Consider the following 26,722-nt stretch of genomic DNA (forward strand, 5'->3'; position numbering starts at 1 on the left):
TCATCTACAGTATGAGATAAAACAGAGCTGAATAAGCTAGTGAGATTGCCAATAGAGGCAAGGGAGAGAAACAGAGAGGGAGTGGGAGAGGGAGAGAGGGGGGGGAAGAGAGAAAGAGAGGCGGGAGGGAGGGAGGGAGAAAGGGTGATGATAAAACTCCACTGTGAGCCCTCCTGTACGCTCAGTCAGAGAGCAAAGGAGCAACTGAGACCAGAGGGACAGGGAGTGCGACGGAGCAGACATAAAGAGACCTACCACACATCAAACCGCTGCTCTTTGACGTGAAACGTGCACATGGCCTTGGACTTGATGACTTGCTGGGACAGTCAGTAGGGAGAGCACCTGAGCACAAGCAAAAAAAAAAAAGAGCACGCTGCTACCTGTAAAGTTTTGTGAGTTTATACTTCAAGAAGAAAAAGTCTGGGCAAAGATCAAAACTGGACCTCATCCATCTTCTCTCAGGCTTTGTTCCTTCTGCATCCCCGCGGGCACATGGTGCGCGGACAGACCTGACTGATTTGAATGCTGAGCTGCATCTTTTGGTGAAAGTCCAACTTCTGTGGATCTTGCAGTTTTTCCAGCCACCGCACCACTTTGCTGGAGACTGGATCCACTGCTCAGTGTGAGAAACAGTAGGAGAAGAGTGGGGGTAAAAAGAGAATATTGCCATCCATCTCTACCCCCCACAGCCCACCCTCAGCTTTGGACGCCCCTCCTCTCTGCCTCTTCTTTTGCCCCCTGTACCCCCCCCCCCACCCCCCCTCCCTCCCCTACACCTCACCCCCCAACAGAGCAGAAAGCGTGAAAAATCTCACTAATGGGTTTATTTGCTGTCAGATCTGCGCCGATCTGTCATACCCTTGGACCATTCTGCTTGACACATTTCATAGTTGAGTAAGCCTCCTGGCTTTCTGGCTAGAGTTAGCAGTGCCCCTGCAACGTTGTGCTGGCTGAGAGCTCATCAAGAGGGGAGCAACAGCGGCAGCAATCAGTCTCTTGGACAGGGAGTCCCTGAAGCTGCATTCCTCCAGTCTCCTTCCACCCGTTGGGACTTTGTGTTTGTGAGCCTTGTGGGCATCTTCAAGCTTCTGACTAATCACACGGCGGTTCCTCCCCAGAAGATTCAGGTTGTTTCTGCAAGGATCCTGGTGCTGATAGAAAGAGTGTGAAGATGTGGTGTGGGGCCGGGCCTCTGGCTGTGGTGGCTGCAGTTTTTTGGACTCAGTGTGTCCTTCTGGATGGGGTGGATGCCAAGAAGGAGAGAAAGAGGCCAAAGGAAGCCACCCCACAGCACACAGAGACGTACAACGCTACTCTATCCAACAGTGAGGAGGTCGGTGGAAGCATCAAGGTAGTGGCTGCAACTCTCTAAATGTTAAAATGACTTTTAAAAAATATATATTAAGCTTCTTAATGTATCATTTATGAGCTACTTTCTTATAGTGATATAGCATATAGATAAACAGAGGTGTAGATTAAAGTTTGAAGTCAACCTGCAGATATGTGAGATATGTGCAGATTTCTTGTCAGCACAGGCAATATGCAGGGCAAATAAAAGTGTGGCAATGGTAAAAAGCTGGGACAGGACAGGTGTGCCCTACTAGGTCAAACCTCAGACAGTGAGACGGACCCAAATGTGTGAAACACTAAATGGATGACTTCCGGAGGTATGCTAGGAATGTGGACATCTAAAGGCTGATCAATGCATCAATTAGTGCACGCTGCGGGTGTCTGCCACCAATTTTCCGGCCTATGTGAACAAATCAGGAGATTGCAAGGTTTCATGTATCAGGTAGAAGGAGATAAGATATTTATTGATGCCTCATCGCCACAGCAGGAAATTAATGCGTAAACAAAACAATTGAAAATGCGAAACAGATTCTTATTAGCTCAAGAGAATTGTTACCATGACAACAAGTGAGAAAAATAGTCATCCGTAAATGAAGAACAGCGTTGTTTTCATTAGAAACGTCTGGTAAAACTGCGCCACAGTGGTACAATTCCATTTTCAGGAGCAACAGTTGGCCCTTGACTCTGTTATTTATTGGTTTATTGCTGGTGTTGCATATTTGCGAGGGTTTCCAACAGGCTATTTGTTTTGCTTTCAGCCCACCCATTATGTTGGCATTCTCATATAACTCTCACTGCCCTATATACCCGCCTTCACTTCAGCCCCTACCAGCCAGCCTCTGGAATCCTAACGGTAACCTCCACCGCCCCCCCCCCCATGAAAACCGCGCAGTGAGGTCTCCTTTGTATCTTTAAGAACACATTGTAGGTGGTTGTGGCCTGGTGATGTTTATTTGACTTGGTTTGCCCTGTAAAAGCAGAGGCTATGAAGGATGACCTTGTGTCAACCCTCAAGCCTGCTGAAGATTGCACCCCACTGGGTTCTCACTCCTCTGTCTCATCCCATAGGGAGCTGGGTGTCTCGCTGTCTTCACAAACTTCCCCCCGCAGGCCCACTGTCATGATGTAACTCCTGGGAAAGTTAGGTGGGCAGATATTTAAAGACCTATGGCGATGTTGTTCCCAGCCCATTGATTCTGTCATTCACAGGCCTAGTCTGACTCCGCTGTGTCTGGGACATCCGATAGGGGCGGTGCGGCCCCGAAAACTGGGGCAGCATGCCGTGTAAGCCCCTCACAAAGCCCCATAGAAAGGGTCCTGAAAGAGAACACCTCGGCGAGGATTAGCCCCCTGTGCCTCCCTCAGTAACATTCTTTTCATCTCATCTCTCACAATCAGAGGGTAATGACATAATCACTCTTAAGACGCAGTGTTATGCCAGATAGTGTCTTTGCCAAACAGTGTCACCTCTGATGAGAACCTGAGCTTTAAGCTTGACATCTGTGGAAGTGGTTGTATTCAAGATTGGAAAACGCATTTGTTGTTGCCACTCTATGTGAGATTTTTGTTCAAGTAAAAAAAAAAAGTGTGCCACACACCAGGAAAGTGGTAAACTTGCTTTTCTTGGGTAGTTTGTAAGTTTATCCTATTACACATCTGTTGCGTCCCAGAGAAAACAACACGTCCATTGGAGCTGTCTTGGCAAGAAATTTGTGTTCTCAAACAAGCCAAACATTTACACTCCACATTTACATTTTTTTCCCTTGTACCCAGTGGAAACAGTGGAAACAGTTCTTATGATGGTATTCACTTTCTATCTGACCAATCCCGTGTGTGGGCTGTTGGCAGCGTGCAGTTGTACACTGCATTCCTCGGGAGATTTTCCATTTGAAAGTGATCACAATAGTGAGGTGTGGAGTTGTGCTGTGAGTGGAATTTTTTTAATGAGATGATAACTGAGGAACATTTCAAACAACCGTGATCTCTGTGAACCCTCACGTTGTCCGATTTATACTTTTAGAGGTGCACCGATGTAAGCCTTATTGCTCTCCACTCTAAAGATGAGAGGAATCTGTCATTATTGAGAGCAGTGAGGGATCTGTGATGGCTGTAATTGAGGGAGTCAAGTCAAACATCACGCCTGGCGTGTTGAGTAATGGCTGGGTTTAGCCCGAGGCGAGGGTTTTTGTTTCCTCTCTCTCATCCCCAATGATGATTAATGCAGCAGTGTGTGGGACCTTTTGGATCAACCTACACATAAGAGACAAGACAGAGTCCCACAGGAAACAGGACCACTGTGAGAGCACACACCTCTCATACACTACTGCTGGTGTGAACTACTTATAGTCTGCTTTCAACATGTCAGACCACCAAAAGGTTACGCTTATTTAACATTGTAAAATTACCTAATGAAGTCTTCAGAGGGAGAACGAAAGAGAAACAAATAATAAATAGTCTTTTGTCATTACATCTGAAATTCACAAGTAAAATAAACGGCATAGTATTGTATGTTCACCTCCCAGACACATAGTGGGACTGTTTTATTTGGATTTTGTTTCATTTATAATGGATTCAGATTGATGCCAGATTTATACAAAAATCCCTTAATCTTGCCTGATTCTTATCATGTGCTGGTCATGTTCCTGAAACCATGATTTCAGAATTATTGCTGCATTTTTATAGTCGATTGGTCCACTGTGGTTTAAAGTAAAGACAACTACAGTGCTGGTTAATCAACCTAAGATGGCCATTATATATATTTTTTTATCAACAATGGAGGGTGGAGGTTCCACATTTATCTTGCAGGTGCATATGATGTGCATTACAAGGTGCAGTTGTATAAAAAAATCCCATGCATACTGCATTTGAGAATATTGAAATGGTTAGATATGTAGTGTCACAATTTCCTGTGTAGCAGTTAGATTAAAGCAATAGTTCAACATTTTGGGAAATATGCCTTTTCACTTTCTTACCAAGAGTTATATGAGAGGATTGATACTGCTCTCAAATCTGTTTGTTAAATATGAAGCTCCAGCCAGTAGCTGTTTTGCTTAGCTTAGCATAAACACTGGAAACAGGAAACAGCTAGCCTGGCTCTGTCCAAAGGTAACAACATCTGCCTACCAGCACCTCTAAAGCTCACTAATTAACATGTTATATCCTGTTTGTTTAATTTGTAAAAAAAAAACTGACATATTTAAACAACGCATTGTGGTTTTATGGGAGGTTATGGGCGCTAAACATGTTATTTTATACTTTGGTTTCTGTATGGATTATATATAAGAGATATGATATGCTAAATAGTGAGCTAAATTTAATTACTGACCTTCTAGCACCACAATTGGTGGACCATAGACTGTATATAAAGATGGACATAGCGAGGTGTGACATCACATTTTGGTTTACGTTCCAGCCAGTTTCGAAGCCCAGAGTTGCAGCTTATGGTCATCGACATCTTTCAAATAAGGAGTGTGGGCTGTTGCCTTTCACGCTGCGGAAACACACACCTCTACCTCAGACTGAAGCTAACGCTAACATATTGGGAACACTGACCGCTGCACACTCAGACTAATCTACTTTAGCTAAATTGTGCTAACAGGGCAGGTATCATAATCAACTAACATTAAAATTACTGAAATATTGCGACAATAGTCCAACTCAGTGCCAGTCCAGGAGCCGGAGAGAACAACAGGTGTCAATCACAGCTGTCAATCAACACCCACATGGCAGATATCAAAGCTACTATAAGTCTTCAAATTGTATTAACAGAGCAATAATTTCCAAAATGACCACCAGCACACTTATAAGAGAGCCTGAATTTAGCAATTCACACCATAATGACTCATTGAAAAAAATGATGACTTAGTATTTCTAGAGAGAAGTTGGCACTTTTTGAATGGGAGTCAATAGGAGTCAGCATCTAGCAGCCTCAAGCCGTTATAGTTGCTGCTTGCAGTGGACAGAGCCAGGCTAGCTGTTTTCCCCTGCTTCCAGTATTTATGCTAAGCTAAGCTAACAGGCTGCTGGCTCTAGCTTCATATTTAAGAGACACAAGATGAGTATCAATCTTCTCATCTAACTCTCTTCAAGAAAGCAAATGAAAATGATGTAGTGAAGTACTGAATTGATGTAATGAAGTATTCCTTTAATAATGCATGCCATTGTTTTTGGCATCAATTGTACTTTTTAAAACAAACATGTACAACTGTTTTGCAGTTTTAGTTGGTTAGTCACCCTGTTGTGCTACAACCTTTTATATTTCTCCAAATACTCAGGGGAAAATTAGTTGCATAATAAAAATAAGAAACTAAAAATAAACCATTGACGGTATGTACTAATGTGACATAGAACCACAAATGAATCATATAAAAGGAGGAGGATCTAAGGACTTTGTACCTCAAATGTTCTGCCCATAGTCAAACCATGGGGCAAACCTGTACCTGAGATGGAACTGGATCACTGGTGCTTTTCAACATTTTACCTACCACAGGGAAAATGAGCACTCACTCCAATTTCAAAGCTATAATTTGTACACAAAACAGATGTGACAGAGCGATCAAAGTCTCTTCCAGCTTATATTGCCTTTTTATATAAAGAGGAAGCCAAGGTTGTCTCTGGTAATTTCTCAAGCATAAACACAAATTTATTCATTTTCTCTCACACATAATAAATGCATACACACCTTTGTTTGGACAACAGTGAAGTTGTTAGAAACAGCAACTTGAAATCAGGCCATATTATAAAAAGCATGTTCAACTATATCATTATAATAAACTATATTTCATTTACACTTTCACATGGTGTTCCTTCAACATTTGCTGAACTAATAGCAGCATCCATAGTGTGATAGAGTAATTATGTTTTGCACACGTTGCTTGCCAATTGAGTAATAACACAGTGAGACAAAAACAGAGTCAACATTGCATGCCGAACTGTATTTAGCTCTTCAGCAATAAATCCTCGAGGCAATCTGTTTGTGTGAAGTGCAGCGGTGGGGAACACGAGGGTGGATGCATGACGACTGGGATGCACGCAGGTTACCAGGATCCCCTCATCCTACACCGCCTGGGGATCCCTGCCTCCAGGGGAGGGATCGGCCCAGCGTCGGGCCCGTCCACCCATGCATGGATGACTGCACAGAGAGCAGTATGGGGATGTAAAAACAAGGGATTATGGAAGGCTCTCCATCATCCTGTCTAACCTTAAACCTGCCTGTGCAACATTTTTATCAGCTACAAAAAGTTTCATGTCCTCCAGTGTGCATGAACAGGTAGCAAAACAGATAACACAGAAAAGAAAATAAGATAAGTTCAACTGTACTCGTGGAAAAATTCAGGAGCTGCCTGCCATGGAGTAGAGTTTCAGAGACATGTTTTAACAGTTGTGTTTGTGTTTTTGGTGGCATGCTGCCCCAGGGAAATTTTCCCATTTTTATTGCTTCAAATAAATTCACCCTAATTTTCCCCCAAACTACATGACAAACACACTTAAAGCAGTGCACGTACAAGGATTATTCATGTGGAGCCAAATCATTCTTTACTTGGTAATAAAATCCCATAGGCTTCTGTGAATGATCAACACTGGTTACAAGTGATTCACTAATTGATCCAAAACTCCAAATACACTGTGCTGTAGGTTAATAAAACAAGGAAAGTAAATATATTTTCTCAAATACTGTAATTCAATTTTGAGGTATTTGTTCTTTAGTATTTCCATTTTATACTTTTACTACATTTATTTGGCAGGCTATAGAAACTTGTTACTTTCCAGTTAGTAAAATGACATTTTAAAATAACAGACATACGATAAGCTTATAAAATACAATGCATTGGTAAAGGTTAAACTAATGGCTCCCAAGAATTTTAACAAAAAAGCAGTGTCTAGTTTCGTCTCTTGTCACGTTTCAGATGTCTTTGGGTCGTTAGAAGTTCCTCCAAAGAATTATTTCCCCTTTAAACTTTTGAGATGGTTTCATTTACAGTAATTGTGGTAAAAGCTAGCCAATATTTTACAAAAACAGCAAAGATTAGAGAAATACAGGATGAACAGAAATCTGTGGTTTTCACTCCTGTCCCATAAATCATCTCATGAACCCCCCAAATTTATCTTATGACCCTCTGGAGGTTGGGAACCACAAGACTTGACAGTATTTACAAACTAGCTTCAACTCGACAAGCTACAACAGGAAAATGCTGCTTATACATTGATGCATCAGTAAAAACAATCTAATAAGGTCATATTTAATGAATCAATCAGAGCAAGTACTGTATACTGTTACATGTATACTTTAAGTACATTTTGTACTAGTCTCTTGTATGTTAACTTAAGTAAAATGTTGAATACAGTACTTTTACTTGTAATGGAGTATATTTACATTGTTGTTTCAACTTAAAGGGGATATATCCTGCACATTTCCAGCTCTATATTCATATTCTAGTGCTCTACTGAAATGTAGTTATCTTATACTGGCTCTTTATACAGTCTCTCAGTTCAGCCTCTGTCTGAAACAGGCCGTTTTAGCTCCTGTCTCTTTAAGGTCCCCCTCCTGCTAAACCAACTCTGTTCTGATTGGTTAACTTCCAGAAGCTGCCTCTCAGCAAACAACAGCTCAGGAAGCTACGTACACAAACAGCAGTAGTCAGATTTTGCTTCTTTGTCTCGTTCTTTAATCAAAATCTAAACTTCTACATCTGTACACGTTTGAGTCTGGATCCAATCATAATTATGCAAATGGACAATGTAAGCAACCAATAGAGTGGGGCGGCTGTAGCTCAGGAGGTAGAGCGGGTCGTCCACTAATTGTAAGATTGGCGATTCCATTCCTGGCTTTTCCAGTCCGCATGTCGAAGTGTCCCTAGGCAAGATACTGAACCCTAAATTGCTCCCGATGGCTGCACCAGCACCCTGCATGGTAGCTTGCCGCCATCAGTGTGTGAGTGTGTGTGTGTGAATAGGTGAATGTGGCTTGTAGTGTAAAAGCGCTTTGAGCGGTCGGAAGACTAGAAAGGTGCTATATACGTCAAATCCATTTACCATTTACCTTAGCAACAAAGGCTACCAGCGAATGGCTGTTTGTGGGCATTGCGTGAACAATCTGACGTCAGTTCGATGGGAAAGTAGAGGTAACACTGCAAACGGAGCATTCAGAGCAGGCTCTGGCTTTTGACTTTCAGAGAGTATTTTTATATGCGTTAACCTCAAGTTTTGGAAGTTTGACCATGTTTAACATAAACATTTGACATCATAACAGTGTATAAATTACAGAAAATCACAAAAAGTGCTTTATGTCCCTTTTATGCGGAGGCTCTGAGTACTTCTTTCACAGACAATACATCCCAGTGTTAGTGTCTGAGCCTCAGTAATGCAGCATGATTTAAACCCCCACCTATGAAGATAAACACTGTCTGGAAGATTTAAAGTTTCTCACCTTTCGACAGAATACCTGACACATTCTCTTGGTCCGTGCTGGAAAGGCGTGCGCACACACCTGCTGACAGACGAGGCACTCACACATCAGCGGTGATCAAAGCCAGAACCCTGGTGTTCTTCATCAACTCTCAGACTGATACCTGGATCTACTCCCGCCCCACTTTGTTCACGAGTTGTACGTGCTGATACAGAGCTATGCGCGGGAATCCATAGTTTACTTTGCGCCACAGTGAATAGCGGCGAGTGAGAGATTGAACGCCTCTGACAGGTTTCCTTGTGTCATCAAGCAATATGGTTTTCAGTCTGCATGTGTGGAGGCTTTGATATTCTCAGTCGAGACAGAGACTCACCTGCTTACAATGAATCACATTTTTTCAAGTTGTGTGAGCCATCCCAGCTGTCATTATGGTGTATCTGACAGGGCAGATGCCTAAAATGAGAACACAATTGTATAATGGAAAAATATAGCATTCCTTGAGCTGATGATTAAATTATTTATACAGTGATTTGCTGTTATTTTGTAGCTCAGAAATGAAGGTAATAATTACCTTGGTCATAGCCTTTCTTCCCTGAGCACAGAAAATCCTTGAGGGCAAGATTTTAATGGTTTAATTACAATGGCGTGTGTTAAAGAGGATAACAAGCTCAGAGTATGGCTGATTTCCTGGCAATGATATGCTGTCTTTTTTATTATCATGTAGGGAATGGCTAAGATGTGTCATTACAAGTCACATGTGTGGGCCAACGTGCACTGTTTCATATCTCTGGCAGCGTAAGACAGTGATCTATGACATAAACAAAAGAACAAATGTAAAGCTTTGACTTTTAAGGACTTAGCGGCCACAGGCTCTCCTAATCAAATGTGTGTCTTTCAGATCATACTGAGCTGTCTAACAGTGTCTGAGGTGATGATTCACAGTTTTACAATTAATCTCAGTGGAAATATACTCAAACTGCCACAGGCATGGAATACTAGAACAACCCCAGCGCCTCCACAACTCCCAGTTATCATCATGTTAATATTTGTTAAAGCTCACAGAACTGAATGTTCTTATGTTAAAGGACAAGTTAGACATCTGGGAAAATACGCTTATTCGCTTTCTCGCCAAGAGAAAGACATGAAGATCAATACCAGTCTCATGTCTGTAAATATGTCGATACAGCCAGTAAAAACCGAAATGTATAACTGACACGTTTATGACATGTTTATCATAACCCCCTCATAAAAAGCCCAACGTGTTGTTTTTACACTTCAGTGTTTGTACGGATTAAACAAACAAGATAAAACATGTTAATTACCCAGTATCCAGTAATTATTAAATATTCAGTCTTTATGCTAAGCTAAGCTAACCGACTGCTGGCTTTCACTCCATATTTAACGGACAGATTTGAGAGTGATATCAATCCACTCATCTAACTCTCAGCAATAAAGTGAGAGTAAAGAGTATTTCCTATGATGCTGAACAATTGCTATAATTTCAGCACTCTCAAATGCAGGATTACTGTATTTTTTTTAATTAAATATGGGAAAGATTCCAATATTTACAGCTTTCAAGCTTTCATATCATCGGACAAGAGTTGGTCGTAGCTAATGTGAGCCAACCATGTTTCCTTGATTTTCAGGTACTAAGTTCGATATATGGGAGCTCTCAGAAAAATCCGAGCAGTTGTTAGTACAACTTGGATGTTGAATGCTATTTACAAGTCAGAAACTCCAATGTGAAATTAATGGCATATGTGACCTCCTGAAGTCTTGTCATCAATATGAGGTTATCAGGAAACCAGCTGAGACACCAGGAAGTCAGTGTGGCCGGCCAAGAAATAGTCCGATGCATAACCCTTCATAAAACCACATGAAACGTGGTAATCAATGAGCTTTAGAGGTGCCGATGGTTGTGGAATTTGTTACCTTTGGACAGAGTCAGGCTAACCATTTCCCCTTGTTTCCAGCCTTTACGCTAAGCTAAGCTAACTGGCCGCTGGCTGTAGCTTTACTTTGAATGAACAGATATCAGAATGGTATTGATTTTCTCATCTAACTCTCGGCAAAAGATCGAATAAGGGTATTTCCCAAAATGTCAAACTATTCCTTTACAACTTACAGACCACTATGTTAATGAATATGACAATAATTGAAAGGAAAAAACATTTTATTCAGCAGACTCCCAGTCTTATGGAAACAGTATCAAGCATTGTAAAAGTATTCTTGTTTTGACCAAATCAGTCCCGCTTTTATCTGTTTCCAAGCCTCAAACTCACAACAAAAACACAGAACCATCCGACATGCAGCCAGCACAGCGCCTGTTAAGTTGTTTATTTTGTCTGCTGTCAGAGAGAAGAGAAAGTCACAGAGAGAGGGGGTGGGGGGGTGGGTGGGGGGAAATAGAGAAATAGAGAGAGAGAGAGAGAGAGACTGCTGAAAATCCCAAATATTTCAGAAAACAGTTTGTATTCCAGCATATTGAAAAGACAAACAAGGAGTTACTTTGTTGTGGTGGAACAAGAGGCGCGTCTTTAAAAGTGAAGAAAGGGGCATGTTGGTTTTGCAGATAAGTGATCCGTGTCCCGCTGCCAAACCTAAACAAATTCCATTTCAGACAGCTCACCTCCATAGCTCGTCTTTATCTCCTCTTCTATCTCAACTGAAGGCACTTGACATTTTTGGGGAAGGGTGAGGTTAAGATTCAAGCTCGTTGTAATTGGAATTCATACAGATTCACATTTGACCAGAATGAAAATACGCCAATTTGCAGCAGTATTCATAAAAATGTTGCTTCCAGAGGTCTTCTTGGAGTGTGTTTCTTATCTCTCCAACAAATCCCAGTCTCCTATACAGTAATTTATTATAACTGAGTTATTTCAGATAAGAAGATTGAGCATACACACAGTTAGGAAATAGACTAACAATCTTAAATCATAAGACACCCTGGTATACATACTGTATATACACTTTTGTCTCGTTTATTAAATTCTCCATCATTACATTACTCAAACAAGCAGTATTAATAAAAGAAAATACTAGTATGTCCTAGGGTGAGAGAGAAAGTATTGGCCATTTTGACATGTTGTTATAAACTACAGTAATTGAGCTCTGCAATCCACAGAATCTACATCACGCATACACGAGCAGACTCATTTTTCATGAGAGTGCTCATGGAAATTTTCATGTGTTGAAAAAAAAATCACTTGACAAGGTTTGTTTACATTCATCCAAGCCTATTGGGCAAATAAGAACTGACGCGGCACCTGAGTGAATTATCTGGAATGAAATAGAATAAGCATAAACCAAACCTTTTGGAGAAGAATGGTGACTAAACTTAGATGGCAAATTGAAAAGCCGCATTACTCTTCAAAGAGTTGCAGTCGACTGTGCAGAAGAAAGAAAGAGGGTTTCCCTGTTTGACCTCCCTTGGTGTCTGGCACCATTTAATTGTATCTTAGGGCAAGATTTTCCAGTGATGGTTTAAAAGAAGAAATTATGACTCATAGGATTTAGCTACGTAGGTACAATCATTTGCATTATACCCCATTGGGATGAATATATTTAAAAATGAAATATGTGATTAATCTGATAATTAGCCCCTTTTAAAGGTTTGTTGTATTTGCTTTCCATGAATGCCTCACGTTGCTTTCCTACAGCAGGACATCAATATATGTTTATATCTTGCCATCACCTCTCCACATCATTATTATCATTATTGATTATATTGTACAGTTCTTTGATATCCTTTTGTTTTGTATTAGCTAATACTCATATTGGCCTAATGATTCTTTTTTTCTGTTTCTTTTCTGTAGCAGATTTCTGATCATCAGAGAGTAGATCCACTAGGATCATGGATGGACTTTGTCAAAAGACCTGTTGGCAACTTCCCTGGAAAGTGTCGCAAACGGAAACGACCCCTGGTAAACCCAGTAGATGGACTGTGTGTCCTGCAGTTTTTCAAAAACATTGCATTTTTAATGATTTTTACATTTTATGACAAGTAACTGACATATAGGTGGTAATCTGTAAATAAGGTGAAGTTGCATACTCATTTTTAAAGCAAGTTAGCTGAATGCTAATGTTTTGTGTGTCTATCTTTCACTAGCCGGGCCCACCTGGTCCACCAGGTCCTCCAGGCCCACAGGGACCCCCTGGCTCTCCTGGGGCTGAAGTGACCCAGGAAGTTCTTCTCCAGGAATTCAAAGATATGATTAAAGGTAGAAACATGTTGATTTTCCAGCCCATTGCAGGTGACAAAGTTGTCCAGATCATTTGAGGATGCACAATATTTTGTCTACAATTATGTCAGTTTTGCAAACACCCAGTATTTCATTACATTATGATGAAAGTGTGGTTTGAAAACTGATGTAAACTCAGTCTGCACTGTGATAACCTGGATTTGTTTCTGTCAGAGGCTACAGAGAGGAGAGCAGCAGCATTGGACAGACAAACCAGCCCCAGCCAGCTACCTATGGCTCTCCTCACCCTGGAGGGGATGACCTCTTACCGACGAATAGAGGAGGCTTTCCATTGCAAGCTCAAGGGACCCGTGCTGGTCGACAAGAAGACTCTGGTGGAGCTCCAAAATTTTCAGACAGTATGTTTGTTTGAAACCAAGTAAATGTTTATGAACTGGTTCAGCTTTGTTCCCTGCGCGTGGCTGAAAAAGTAAAGTTTTGGCTAATCCTCCTCTGCGTGGTTACATACTTTGTTTCTGACCCATTTGCTTCTCTGTCTTAACTGTGTTTGAAAGAGCGAGTGTTTAGTAATCATCGCTTAGTTTGCATGTGGTGGAATTATGAGAGGATCATCCCCTCACTGGTAACTGGCACTGGCAAAGCATGCAGTGCCACTCCGAGACTCAGACTGGCTGTTTGGTCAAAAATATCTACTTTTTCAATTCTACACATCACTCTCTGGGCGGCATACAAAAGGCACTCTGTCTCTGACTTGGAATAAAGTGTGGAGAGGACAGAAATAGACACTGTTTGAAACAGCATGCTGTAGTGGAAGAACTATGCCCTGTTGGGATGGGCTGACAAGGCTGGAGGAGGGAGGATTAAGCTTAACATGCTAACACAGCATTATGTTAGTGTAGATGTGTTACTTTGGTTGTGGAAAGAGATATTTTACAGAAGAAAGACACAAGGAGGATTCAAATGAGGTCTGTATCCAAGGCTTTTAGGTTTCAGGATTAACCCTGCTGAAGTGCCCTGGAGCAAGAAACTGAGTGACTTTGAGCCTTTGAGGAGGGATAAATGCATTATTGCTCTAAAATGTAAACACATTAATTTTGATTTTCTGTGCTTTCAGCCGCCGGCTAAAGGAGCCTTCCTCAGAGGGTCTGGAATGGACCAGTCAACCGGGAGATTCACAGCTCCCATCACAGGGATCTACCAGTTCTCTGCTAATGTCCACATCGGTAAATCACAGTTATTGTCCTATATGGGGTATTACAGTACATACATCAAGGCCTTAAGAGTCTAAAACAGTAAAGGAACAGTTCTGGCTGGAAAATTTTGTGTGTTAATAATTGAAGATTTAAAGGATGGGTTCACAATTTTTCAAGTCTGTCTTAAAACAATGGTCAGGTGTCCAAATGAACATTGAAATAGATTTTTCGTGCCATAATCAAAATGTAAATGTGGCAGATGTCCACTTGATATGACTAACCTTTCCAGTGGAAACGACGCCTGCTGCTGTCAGATTTATCGGCTGTAGCTAGCTAGCTAATTTGGCTAACTTTAGCTGTTGGTTCAAAACACAACATCATCTCCGGCTGATATTTTAATGTTTCCAGCTGAATTGTTTTAAAACAACAATCTTAAAACAACATTTTTCAAATATGCACTTGATAGCTACATATGAGACTAAAGCTACATGTCGAGGGCAAAAAAACCCATCCTCTCCTATTGATGATCCATGTAGAAGACATGAAAAGTCCCAGTATTAGTTTTAAAAAAAAAAGGAAGATCAGACTGTTATTTCATTCTGACACAACATTGTTTGGCTGCTTAGCTTACATTCTTATTCACATTTTCAAACAGTATGTTTTCACTTTTAATGTAGTAAGAGAAAAAGAGGACACCAAAACAACACAAATATAAAATACCAAGCTTTTCGGAGGCAAACTCAACACACCACATACTGTGATTATTATGAGAAACCACAACAGTCAGACCATCCGACATGTTGAATGTTTTTGTGTGACTTTTCCGCATGTAGAGTTGTGACTGATCAGATGTGTTTCTGTCGCTGAAGAAAAGTTGGCCACTTTTTCACACAAAAAATTGCGGATGTTAGCTGGAGTGTAAATGTCCCCAAATCCAATAAAGGACAGGACAGGACCTTGATTGTAACGCTTGGTCACTGCTGCAGCCTAAGCTAGTAAGCCACACATACTTGCAGGACGATTGCAGTTTACATTACAGCAGATAAACATTTGTTTTTTGGTTTTGAAAGACTAACAATATATGATTATTGCTCTTACAGCGTTACACACAACGCATCAACATGTGGAGAAATCCAAAGCTTGACACGCCTGTCGTTGTTATGGTTGCTAGGGGTTTAGCGAACAGTCAATTCAAGGACAACGTACATTTTTGTGAGCTATGATACAGCCGGTATCTTCATGTGATTGTGAACACTTTTCCTCCTTACAGATCACAATGAGGTGAAGAGGAGCAAGAGTCAGCTCAAGGCCAGGGACAACGTTCGTGTGCTGATCTGCATTGAATCACTCTGCCACAGATACACGTAGGTATTCTGTGAATCCAAATCAAATACACGCTGCCTTACACTCTTTGTTACTACAATAGCTAGTAACCATGTGGCTCTCATTTGTTATGGCTATAGCACATGCTGGTCAGTAGTACCCCCAGCTATTACCAATAAAAGTTAATAAAAAAAGATCTTGGGAAGTAATTAATCTGACTGCAACCACACTTTGCAGTCTTGACATTCTTGTTTTGACCATTTGTTTACTTTTACCACGTAACAGTGGTATTTTATTGGTGTTTAATGCCGCTTTAACTTTAACCAGAATTTATGAGCTGTTAAAGGTGTTGTCTGTTACAGTTTGTGTGGAACCAGTTTGGCATTTCCTGTATAAAGGCAGAGCAGGTCTTTAAAGGAAATGTCCTCATCCTTGTCGCCTAACTAATCTTTATAGACTCACCTTTGACACTTCAGGCAGCCTGTTATATTCAACAGTTCAGCAATGAAATGTCCTTGTTTGGGATGTGGAAGACAGATAATGAAGTTTCTGATACAGTGGGTCTACGAAAAATTTACAAATCCAGTTGGGAATGGTTTTGAGTTCTTTCCAATATTTCAACATTTTTATTTACATAAAGTCAGTGAAAATTGCTGAAATAAATTGCTCCCTCAAGTCTCCCCCGGACTGTGCAGAGCTCCACAGCCTCCCTTATAGCGTGGTACAATGAGAGGAACGTATAAATAATATTATTATGATGGGTTACCTAACCCAAAAGAGTGCTTGGCTTTTGCTTTTTCGAGCCAAAGCCCCAGCCAGTCTCGCCCTCCCACACATGAAAATGTAGAGAATGTGAAATGAGGCTCATTGTGATGGCAGTTGGAGTGAAGACAAACATGATTGATTTGCCATAAAAATGTAGCATTTTCCACTTAACAGGAGCCAGCGCTTTCACTGTGTGGTTAAAGCCTGCAGAGATGTAACAACCATATACACAGACTCTTAGAGCACTGAGTTGTTGAGGGAAAAGTTTGGCATTTTGGGTAATACATTTATTCGTTTTCTTACCAAGCGTTAGATGAGAAGATTGATACGACTCTCGTGTCGTTATGCTAAATATTAAGCTACCGCCAGCAGCTGGCTGGCTTTAAGACTGGAACAGGGGAAACAGTCTGGCTCTTTTCAATGGTAACAAAATCCAGGCTCTAGTGCATCTGGATCACTAGATGATCATTGAATTAAAATAGAAGTGTAAAAATGACATTTTTGCTGTTTTAAAGGGGGTTATGTGTCAGATTATGGCTGTGTCCGAAATCACTCTCTATTTACTATGTAGTGAACTATGTTTACATTTCACAGTGGAACGACAAAAATGTAGTGTTCATGGCATGTACACTATGTTCTCCTAACAATCCCAAAATGCAGTGCTCCACATTTTTTAGATAGTGATGACGCAAAACGATTCCGATTAGTAAGTGTCCGAAATCTCAATTTGACAACTATTAGGTGTCTATTATATTATATTGTCTATTATAGAGGGTAGTGAGTGAGTGTACAAAGGCATGATTTCAGACACAGCAATAGGTCCTGGCCAAGAAGTAGTTTGGCTGGCGCATAACGCCTGTAAAACAGCAAATTGTTGTTTTTACACTTTAGTTTTTGAACAAATTAAACAAACAAGATTCAACGTGTCAATTAGTGAGATTAAGAGGTGCTGGTAAGTAGATTTTGTTGCCTTTGGACAGAGTCAGGCTAGTTGTTTCCCACTGTTTCCATTCTCAATGCTAAACTAACCTAACTGGCTGTTTGTTGTCTAACTCTTGACAGGAAACGAAGAAGCATATTTCCCGAAATGTTGAACTATTCCTTTGATTTAAAGCATTTCTGCACTGCACTTCTGGAACAATTCAAATTTGACATGAATAGTTGAAAACACAATATTCATCCAGAAATGTCTTTTTTAAAATATGATTGCAGTTCACTGGAAATGATTGTTGGATTAGAAAGTAACAGCAAGATCTTCACTGTCAGTGTACAGGGGCTGCTGGAACTACAGGTAAGCAGCATGCTAAGACATACTCAAACATAACATATCTGTATTTGTGCAATCTTTCTGCATCAAAGTTGTATGTTCTTTTCTTTTTTGCAGGCTGGACAGTACACCTCCATATTTGTGGATAATGCAGCCGGCGCTTCCATTACAATACAGAACGGCTCTGATTTTATGGGCATGCTGCTTGGTGTATAGCCTCACACATGAACAAGGCATCATCCAAGCCATCCACTATTATTTTTCTCAATGGACTGCTAATGAGCACCACCACACAACCACGGGGGAGGTTTGAAGGAAGGAAGTAAGGCTTATATGGACTTGACTGCTCGTCAGATAGTGAAAGGACAGTGTGAAGAACTCTAGGACTGAGTTTGTTTTTCACAGTGCGCTGCCACTTCCCGGAGGAACTTGGATGCCTGTCGCTTCACCAATAGAATAACCTGAAAATAAAGCAGTATGTGAATATGTCTATTACAGTATATTGTCATGGTTGTTGAAGACCTTTGCGCTAAACCAAATATCAATGTTTTTTATGTTCTCTGTAGATGTTGGAAGAGCTAGGGAACATGAAACAGTGTATTTTTGTGTTTAATGTATACTGACATGTTGATGCTTTTGTTGTGTACACACTCATGAACTTTAGTTATTTTTCTCAAGGATTTAATCTCACATTTATATATGTTATATGGTACATAGACTCTGTGAGTACACTGGACAATGGACAATAGACAGAATATGGCCTCACATGATGTTGGAAAAGTGATGTCCCATATATGTAAAAATTACACATTTTGTAACATAACTGTTATTAGCATTTTTAGCTATGCTAGCAGCATGGCTCTATAGGGATGTCAGTGTTGGCCTGTCAGTCCACTTACTTTGGTGTAAACAGAAATATCTCAGTAACTACAATTTTAGCATGCTAACACTCTAAACTCAGATGGTGAACATGGTAAACATTACCTGCTAAAGATACGCATGTTAGCATTGTGAGTGTTAGCATGATGACATTAGCATTTAGCTCAAAGCACTGCTGTACCTGAGTGCAGCGTCAATGAGCTGCTAGCATGGCTATAGACTTTTAAGGTGTGTTCAGAAAATGGATGTATTATAAGAATTGGATACCAAACTCAAAGATGTTCAGTCGAATGAGAATTGCTCACCTGGCACATAAGCCAAAAAAAAAGTTTCTAGCTTCCGGGTTTACTTCCAGGTGTGCGGCCCACTGAATATGCTCAGTAGTGTTTTTCCTGCTGTGCCCGCCCGCAAGTTCCCGCTTAGCCCATAGACTTTACATGGGATGACATCACAGATTTTAAAATTGCTTTTCTAGGCTTGAGGACAGTTTTACAAATATAAAACCTTCATAGATTAAAAAGTCATAGATAGAAAGAGTGAGAGTTTACCTTATTTGCAGTTCCAGGTGAAAGAGAACAGTCTCTTTCATAATGGCCGCAGGGGATTTTTTTTTCTGCAATACCGCGAGTAGCCACTGGGACAAATTGGCAGCAAGGCTGAGCAGCAGCGCCATATCCTGTTCTTGTTATACATCCATTATTCAGACAGAACGCAAAGTGAAGAGTTTGACCACTGCATCATTTGTATTTATTCACCCTTAACAGTCAAAATACCAACTGTATGTTGCTATAAGCTAGCTAGCAACGGAGTGTGCCTTAGTGTTTGTGTTCAGTTCAGCCTCTGACTGAACTCACCAGATACTCCGGTTCTTTCTGTTATTTCCCTCTAGTCTCTCCTTTTTCCCTCTCGTCTCTGTATGTTTATGAAGCAGATAGATAGATCATAAAGCCCCATGATACACACACATTTTTCGTACAAGTTGGAACATTTTCAACTCACGCTGACATATATTTGCATCCATTTGTGCTGTCCTGGGTGAATTTATGTCTATTCAAGTCTTTGCATTGACTTTGTATGTAATCACACAGCGTCTAAAATTTGCTTTGTGTTCTGTCTGAACACCCAGTTAGTCTCGTTTAAACGTGTCAAACAAATCCAGATACACCTTTTGACTGTAAGAGAAGATTCCTTTTTACAGGCCCATTTGTGTTCTCATTTATCACTTGTTTATTTTCACTGTATTTTATTCTTTTCTTTGCATATAGATATTTGTAATTTATCATAAGTGATACACCAGTAACATTGGGAAGCATTGAAATTTGATATGGTATTTATGTTTGAGAAAATGTATCAATCGTGTTGATTTACAGTCTCGTGGACTGTTGAAACCACAGATTACTGCAAGAATAAAGTTATATCTTTTTACTATTTTTTTATTACTCATAATATGCTGTAATTTGAAATTAAACTCTTTAAAATCTTTGCTTTTTGGTTTCTGCACATAATAATGATGATAATAGTGATGCATATTAATTTAAACACTCATGATAACATTATGATCAAAAGCTCAAGGGAGGGAAATTGCTATCAGGGTTTCTTTTTTTCTGATTTGTTTATGATATGATCCTCTGAAGCGCAACAAAACTTTTCTCTGTGGCATCATGTGAAATGTAAAATACCCCAAATACCTCAAATACTTTTGCAAACACTGGCAGACTGCCAAGTAAATCCATGACTGCAGTTACCTACCTGTAAAATATTACTAAAACATCTTCGTGTTTGAAATGAGACACTCTGCATGTCATTCAGGATTGTGTGTCCAGGGAACTAAATCTAATGGCTATTACCTTTTGTCCAGACTGCTTTTCATGTATTTTATAATCCTCAAGTTTCCAGCTTAATTAAAACACACTGCAGTCAAGGGAAATCATGTCTTTATCATTATACTTTAGTGATTATTAAAAAAATCTTTAATGATAGTATATTGTTTCCTGGGTGGTCTCACAAGACACTAATAAGAAGGTCTTAGACTTTATGGCTCGAAAGCTTGTCCAGCCAGTAAAATGAGCTTGTTAGCATCATTGCATGAATGCTTTATAATAGAGGCTTCTCATGGAAGCATTGCTGAAATGCCAAGTGTCACATACTGTACCCAAGGACCAACCACAAGAACGTTGCACCCACATGCTATTTCAGCCACCTACTGTAGCACACATTTCAGACAGGAATGGGCTGCTTGCTGAAAAGCACACCCAAAATATGGAAAACAAACATGACTTTTTTATTTTTAAATGAACTGCCCAACATTTTTAGGTACCAGTTAATGTGTGTTCTTATTTCTCCACAGCTTAATTTTCACATAAACTACCAGTCAAGAGAAATGTTTTTAAAATGACAAATGAAAATAAAGATGTTGAAAATAGCTCATCCAGGATTTTTAGTGTATATTAGGTTACTGGCTATTGCTAAAGCATATTTAGTTTCCTGTTTTTCATAAGCTGTGGTCTTTCAACATGTTAAACTGTGCAGGGATGACAGACGATATATGTTTCACATAATATTTGCCTTTTCATTGCTCAAGAAGCAAGAGAATGGCACACACTTGTGAGTTTTGATTGTCTTCTGTTTTTTTTTTTTTTTCAAAATGTGTTTAATGACAGATATGTGAGCGTGCCGTAACGCATTCGCTGCCCTGCAGTGGAACACAGAGCCTGCCAAAGTGGTTGCGAAACCACCCTGCGCCACGACTCTGACAGGAATTTCCCATCGCCCCATTATCAGCATCAGACAAGCTGAGTGATTGCAATTACATCTGCCCAAATGCTAAGAGCAACTGCTTTTTCTCTTTTCCTTCAGAGAAGTGAGGTATTATGAATGGCCCCATTGTGAATCTGTGAGGTTTCTGTCTGCCCTGTAAACCAACATAGTTGGGCTGTGTGGCTTTAATGAGGCCTTAATTATGAGATTCCTCTACCTTAGTGACTGACTCATTGGGTGACGGCTTTAAGCAAATCTTCTGGTGTACAGACGTCCTTGAGACAAAGAGACACCAGAACTAAGTGTGACCATACAACAACACACCACATATTTTTAATACCTTAAGGCACGTTGACATTATCATGCCTCCTCCATTATTGTGTATGTGGTGTGTTGTGACGGCTCTGCGTGGATGTCCATGGTACGCCTTGCAGAGTGGGGGTGCGCCGAAAGTTTTCATTTGTTGATCTTTGACCTGAGCTGCGCTTTCCTTTGTGGGTGTAGCCAATCATTGTTGACCACTGCTTGAACTGAAAGATGGATAAAAAAAGGAATTATGGTATTGGTATGGTATACATTGAACATACAACACTCTCACACTAGTCCTGTTAGGAAAGTTTCCCCAAGATACTATTAATCCAAAGAGAAGAGAGTCCTCATCCTTGAAGCCTTTTCTCTCGTAAAAGTGAGATACCCTTAAAGCAGAACGTAAATCCCACATTTGTATAGTTTGTCCATCAGTCACATACTCACATGCTCTCCTGTCAGTGTCTTGGAAGCGATATAAATAATTTTCTTCAGCGGTTAGCATTTTTCAGACTATTTTTGAGTTTCTCAACATCTGTGACAGCGGTAATTGGCAACTTGACAGATGATTCAGTCCAAGGTCCAGCTCTGTAGTAAAGACATCAGTAGACACTTTGGACTTTTGTTTGCAATGAAAAACTTTTTGGGCAGACTAAAAGGCACCCTATAAATGAACTTGAAGACATTCATAAGCCTAGCAACATAAAGACCACAAACAACATCTTAATGACTTATATTTGGGCAAATACAGTACTTTTGTTTCTTAATTTCCAGAACTGCACAATAACAAATTGACCTTATATCGAGTACAGACAAAAAAGACAATTACTTTAAATATCAGCATGCAGATGTAGCTACCAGGTTTGTTACAAAAACACAGTTTGAGTCTCTGAAATGTAACGATCTGCTGCTGGTAACATTAGCATTGTAGCTTGTACGTTTTTGCAAAACGTAATCTACCAGATAACCAGAAGAGATTAAACATTACGTATAACAAATATGGCTAGTTACAAAAGTTATAGCATTAATTATGAGTAATTAGTGAGAAAACCTTAATGAGAATGCTCTGACCAACAAACAGCACAAGCTCTTATTCTTTTCCGCTGTAATGGGAAAATACTTTCATACGTTGTTTTCAAACTCCAGAATTCATTCAAAGGAGGGAAATCAATCCAGTTCACTTTTGATTATTAGTAAAACTGCTTAAATTTACTCCAAACGCAAACAATCAAGCATGGTTTTGAAGGGTAACCATAGTTGGAGCCCAAATATGAAGAGGACATGACATTTTGGCGAAGAGCCAACCACTGGCCCGGACCCCATGCATTCTGTCTTTCTTCTCTGTTTGTCAGCACTTCCAAACATGGCTACCTGCAGAGAGGGACAGACAGTGAGACTCTCTCTAAGGGATGCCAGGCTCCTGTATATTATGTTTTTAGCATGCCTCGGATTTTTTCACAGCAGCCTAAGTTACTCCAAACAGAGCCGAGCAGTCCAAGTCCTGCTGATACCAAGGCTGCCCTAAACAAACCTGTTGCTATGATACTGTCCCTGTCCCCTCTGTCCTGCAAGTCAAGAGGAAATGCAATGCACTGCTGCTCATTTCTTGCTGGTTTTCTCATTAATATAATATATAACACTTAGATTATCCCTCTGACATTCACTGACTTGCTGGCTTTTTAAAGGAATAGTTCAACATTTTGGAAAATATGCTTATTTGCTTTCTTGTAGACAATTAGATGAGAGGATCGAGACGGTTAGTTTAGCTCATCATAAAAACTGGAAACAGCTAGCCTGGCTCTCCCCTAATGTAACAAAATGGCTAGCTAAGCGAATTGTCTGGTTGTAGCTTTATATTGAATGGACAGACATGAGCGTGGTTTTTAACTTCTCATCTAATTCTCAGCAGGAAAGCAAATGTGCATATTTTCCTAAATGTCGAACTAGTCATGCAACCATTCACTATTGTAAGACAGAATATTTCAGTGTGCACAATGAACTTCAGTGGTGCCTCAGAAAGGATTTTTTATAATAAAAAGCTTCTCTACCTGCTAATATAATAAATATATTATATAAATAATAGCTCAGGTACATCCAGTGTGTAATTTTTCATTGCTGAGCTCTCATCTCATTGGTTTGTCGGTGGGTTTTAAATTGAAAGAGGCAGATTTTAATTCACATTATTAGTTCCTGGTGGTTTTTCTACATGATTTGGTTTTTGGCTCAGCGACTTAATTATTGTCTAGGAGAAGAAGAGAGAGACAAACACAGATCATGTCTTTACACACTGCCTGCAGAACATTATCCTTGTTTACCTGTACAAATTGAGTGTCATGACCACTTTTCTGCCAGCCACGCAAACTAAAAGTGTCCTATCTTCCTCCGAATAATCTTGTATTAATGGTGTCTGGGTGAGAATGGTTTCAAAACAAGGCAGCTAAGCATTTTCAGCAATTTAGTTCTCAAATTGCTGCTGTCAAGTGCATTTGAGGCTTCCCTCAGTCATGCATGGCCTCTCAAATTGTGTCTCATGTCTCTGTCATGTCTACATGGCTTCATCTCTGCACCTTTACAGCTTCACTCAGCAACCAAGAGCAGTTACACAAAAAGTTATATGAGGACACATTGGAAGCGACACAAGCACTGGTCCAGCTTGACATTCATAGAGCAAACCCACACACACACACACAGACACGCACACACACCGCACAGCATGGACGAGTAGCAGGAAAGAGTCTGTTGCAGTTGGAGTGGAGACGGTGGGTTTTAATGACACAGTATCTTTCAGAACGCCGTTCCCATAATTACGCTCTGTCTGACGGGGATCTGTCATTGGCATTGATTGTTTGTCCTGATGGCCACCTCCTTGGGGAGAGAAGTGTGTGAGAGTAGAGGGGAAGGGGGTGGATGTTTGGATTCCCTTGAGCCGGACAGGTTGCATTCAGGAGCCCATTGGAGGCCCGAACTGGAGCCATTGGTGAGATTGGTATCGTGTTAATGGCTCCGCAGGCTCCAAGATACATAGCAGCAAAACCATAAGAGGCACTGGAATGTGGAGCTCCCTTGAATCATTGTCATAATTAGGGACAATTGCACACGCAGACTCAAGACCTATTGTGCTCATTACTAACCTGTCTTGTCTGACTTTTCTCATGCCACACTACATTTCTTGTGTGTGTTTGTGTGTGTTAAAGACATAGTTTGACATTTTGGAAAATGTGCTTATTCACTGTCTTGATGACAGTTTGACAAGAAGATTGATACCACTCTCATGTTTGTCTGTTTCATATGAAGCAACAGCCAAGAGACAGTTAGCTTAGCTTAGCATGAAGTGTGGAAAGAGGGGCTAGCCTGGCTCTGTCCAACTTGTCATTTTTAAACTTTGTTTTTTTGTATGAACTAAAAAACAAGAATGTGTTAGAAAGTAATCTTTGGAAAAAGCCCTGTCTCCAGTCTTTATGCTAAGCTGAGTGACTGCTGGCTGTAGCTTCATATTTCCCACACAAACATGAGATTGATGTTGATTGTCTCATCTAAGTCTTGAGAAGAAACAGTGTTTTTCCAAAAATGTTGAATAATTTCTTTAATTTAAAGCATTTTGCACTTGGTTCACTCTATTTCCATTCTTTATGCTAAGCTAAGCTAACTGTTTCCTGGCTCTAGCCTAATATTTACCTTACAGCCATGTGTGGTATGAATCTTCAAGTCCAATTGTTAGTAAGAAGACAGATAATCATAATTCCCAAAATGTTGAATTATTCCATTAATCTGTCTGCTGCACCACTAAATATTTAACTATTTCAGCACTCACTAATGCAAGATTATAGGGATATTGTTGGAACTTCACTTTGCAATGCACATTGTATGCATCTACATGATAAGTGTAGAAGTGTATTACCCAAAATGTTGAACTATTCCTTTAAAACTATGTTTAAATGTACAGTTCCTCAAGTTCCAGTTATGTTATCAGGCTTCTTTGTGCAACAACTAAGCTGCTTATGAAAAACATGTCAGACATCCAGTGTAATACGTGTCTCTCCATAAGACAGATGATTACACCTTAAATTGCACAATGGACACTAATAAGGGCAAATATCCCTCATTATCTTTTCCCTGAGAGATAGCAGAGGATGGAGCAGGGGGGGGTGTGGGTGAGGCGACCCATGTTTGGGGCTCCTGGGAATAAAGACAGCAGACCTGCTGGTCCGGTTGTGGGTTGGTAGCTCATAGCTGAGGGTGTGGTGAGTTTGAGGTTGATAGTGTGGATAAGATAAGGCCTGGAAGTTATGTGGGTGAGTCCAGAAATGTATGTATGGAAGTGATGAAGCAGGCGGTACATGATTGGAGTCACTGATACTTTGGGAAAATTATAGCAGTGTGAATGCATTGTGTGCTTGCATTGTGATTGGCCAGTGCAGCGACTTGCAAGATGATGTCACATTGTGTTGCAGCAAAAGCTGAGCCAGGTTCAACTTTTTCATTCAAATGAATGAGAGGGTTCATGTGTGGTTAATGTAGGCCTGCATAGGAGTGGAATTTATAAATTCCCAGGGGATACCCGAAATAACCTAAGCATCCCCTCCCCCTTACAATATGGAAATGATGGAGTATTTACGTAGCAGATTGAACACACAGCTCAGTCACCACTCATGATGATGCCACACTTTGAAAACTGCATTTGAACTTGTTTAGCTATTATTTAGTTTGTTCTTGATGGGGATCTGTCTGAATCATTCCAGGCTCAGCAGATCAGCATAGGCCTAGACAAAACACTATGATACACTGTACATAACATAGGAAACCATGAGTAAATGCAATGCAAACAATATCGACGGTGACTGCTAAAGACATAAGTGGTGTAATGTGGGTACTGAATGTTTTGGTGCCACAGAAGAACTCTACTATTTATTGTATAAACTTTAATGTTTTTTTTTTAAAAGGTCTAGTTGTTAATGGACTGGGTGTGTTAAACTGGCTGCAACAGCTCAGGTTTGAATGTTACTGTGACAGTCAGGTTAGACAGCATCGGTTTACAAGGTGTTGAAAGTTGACGCACTTTTATATCAGTCAGTCAGAAGGAGCTGAGCTGTCAGGACACCAATTAAGTGGTTAATAGTTAAAACTCTGCTATGCCCTATATCCTGGTATGGTCACCTGATTGCCCTTCGGGTGCCCGAGTTCCCGAACACCCACGGGATGACGCCTATGTCGGTATGAACTGTAAACCTCAAACTTGGCCACACCCTACCTTGGTAACATCATCCACAGTGTC

General features: G+C 40.4%; 1 protein-coding gene across 2 annotated transcripts; it reads left to right on the forward strand.

The window, feature by feature from the left end:
• The first annotated feature begins 166 nt into the window (after window positions 1-166).
• c1qtnf12 (C1q and TNF related 12) lies at window positions 167-19,867 on the forward strand. Of its 2 annotated transcripts, none has more exons than XM_067593153.1 (8): window positions 167-1,351; window positions 12,574-12,681; window positions 12,867-12,978; window positions 13,174-13,358; window positions 14,075-14,183; window positions 15,424-15,517; window positions 17,454-17,532; window positions 17,626-19,867. In XM_067593153.1, exons 1-8 carry the CDS (start codon window positions 1,172-1,174, stop codon window positions 17,722-17,724), a joined length of 966 nt encoding a protein of 321 aa, XP_067449254.1. In that variant the 5' UTR covers window positions 167-1,171; the 3' UTR covers window positions 17,725-19,867. The 2 variants fall into 2 exon arrangements, with proteins under 2 accessions (XP_067449254.1, XP_067449255.1); XM_067593154.1 differs by having other exon boundaries at window positions 12,577-12,681.
• Window positions 19,868-26,722: the final 6,855 nt, after the last annotated feature.

This window comes from Thunnus thynnus, chromosome 6 (genome assembly GCF_963924715.1).
Source record: "Thunnus thynnus chromosome 6, fThuThy2.1, whole genome shotgun sequence".
Lineage (NCBI taxonomy): Eukaryota > Metazoa > Chordata > Actinopteri > Scombriformes > Scombridae > Thunnus > Thunnus thynnus.

What these genes read in the sequence shown, in the direction of transcription:
- c1qtnf12 (XM_067593153.1), top strand. Translation starts at nt 1,172, where the DNA reads ATGTGGTGTGGGGCCGGGCCTCTGGCTGTGGTGGCTGCAGTTTTTTGG. An exon ending in ATTCAAAGATATGATTAAAG is followed by an intron (nt 12,979 to 13,173) that starts GTAGAAACATGT and finishes TGTTTCTGTCAG; the next exon opens with AGGCTACAGAGAGGAGAGCA. An exon ending in AGGGGCTGCTGGAACTACAG is followed by an intron (nt 17,533 to 17,625) that starts GTAAGCAGCATG and finishes TCTTTTTTGCAG; the next exon opens with GCTGGACAGTACACCTCCAT.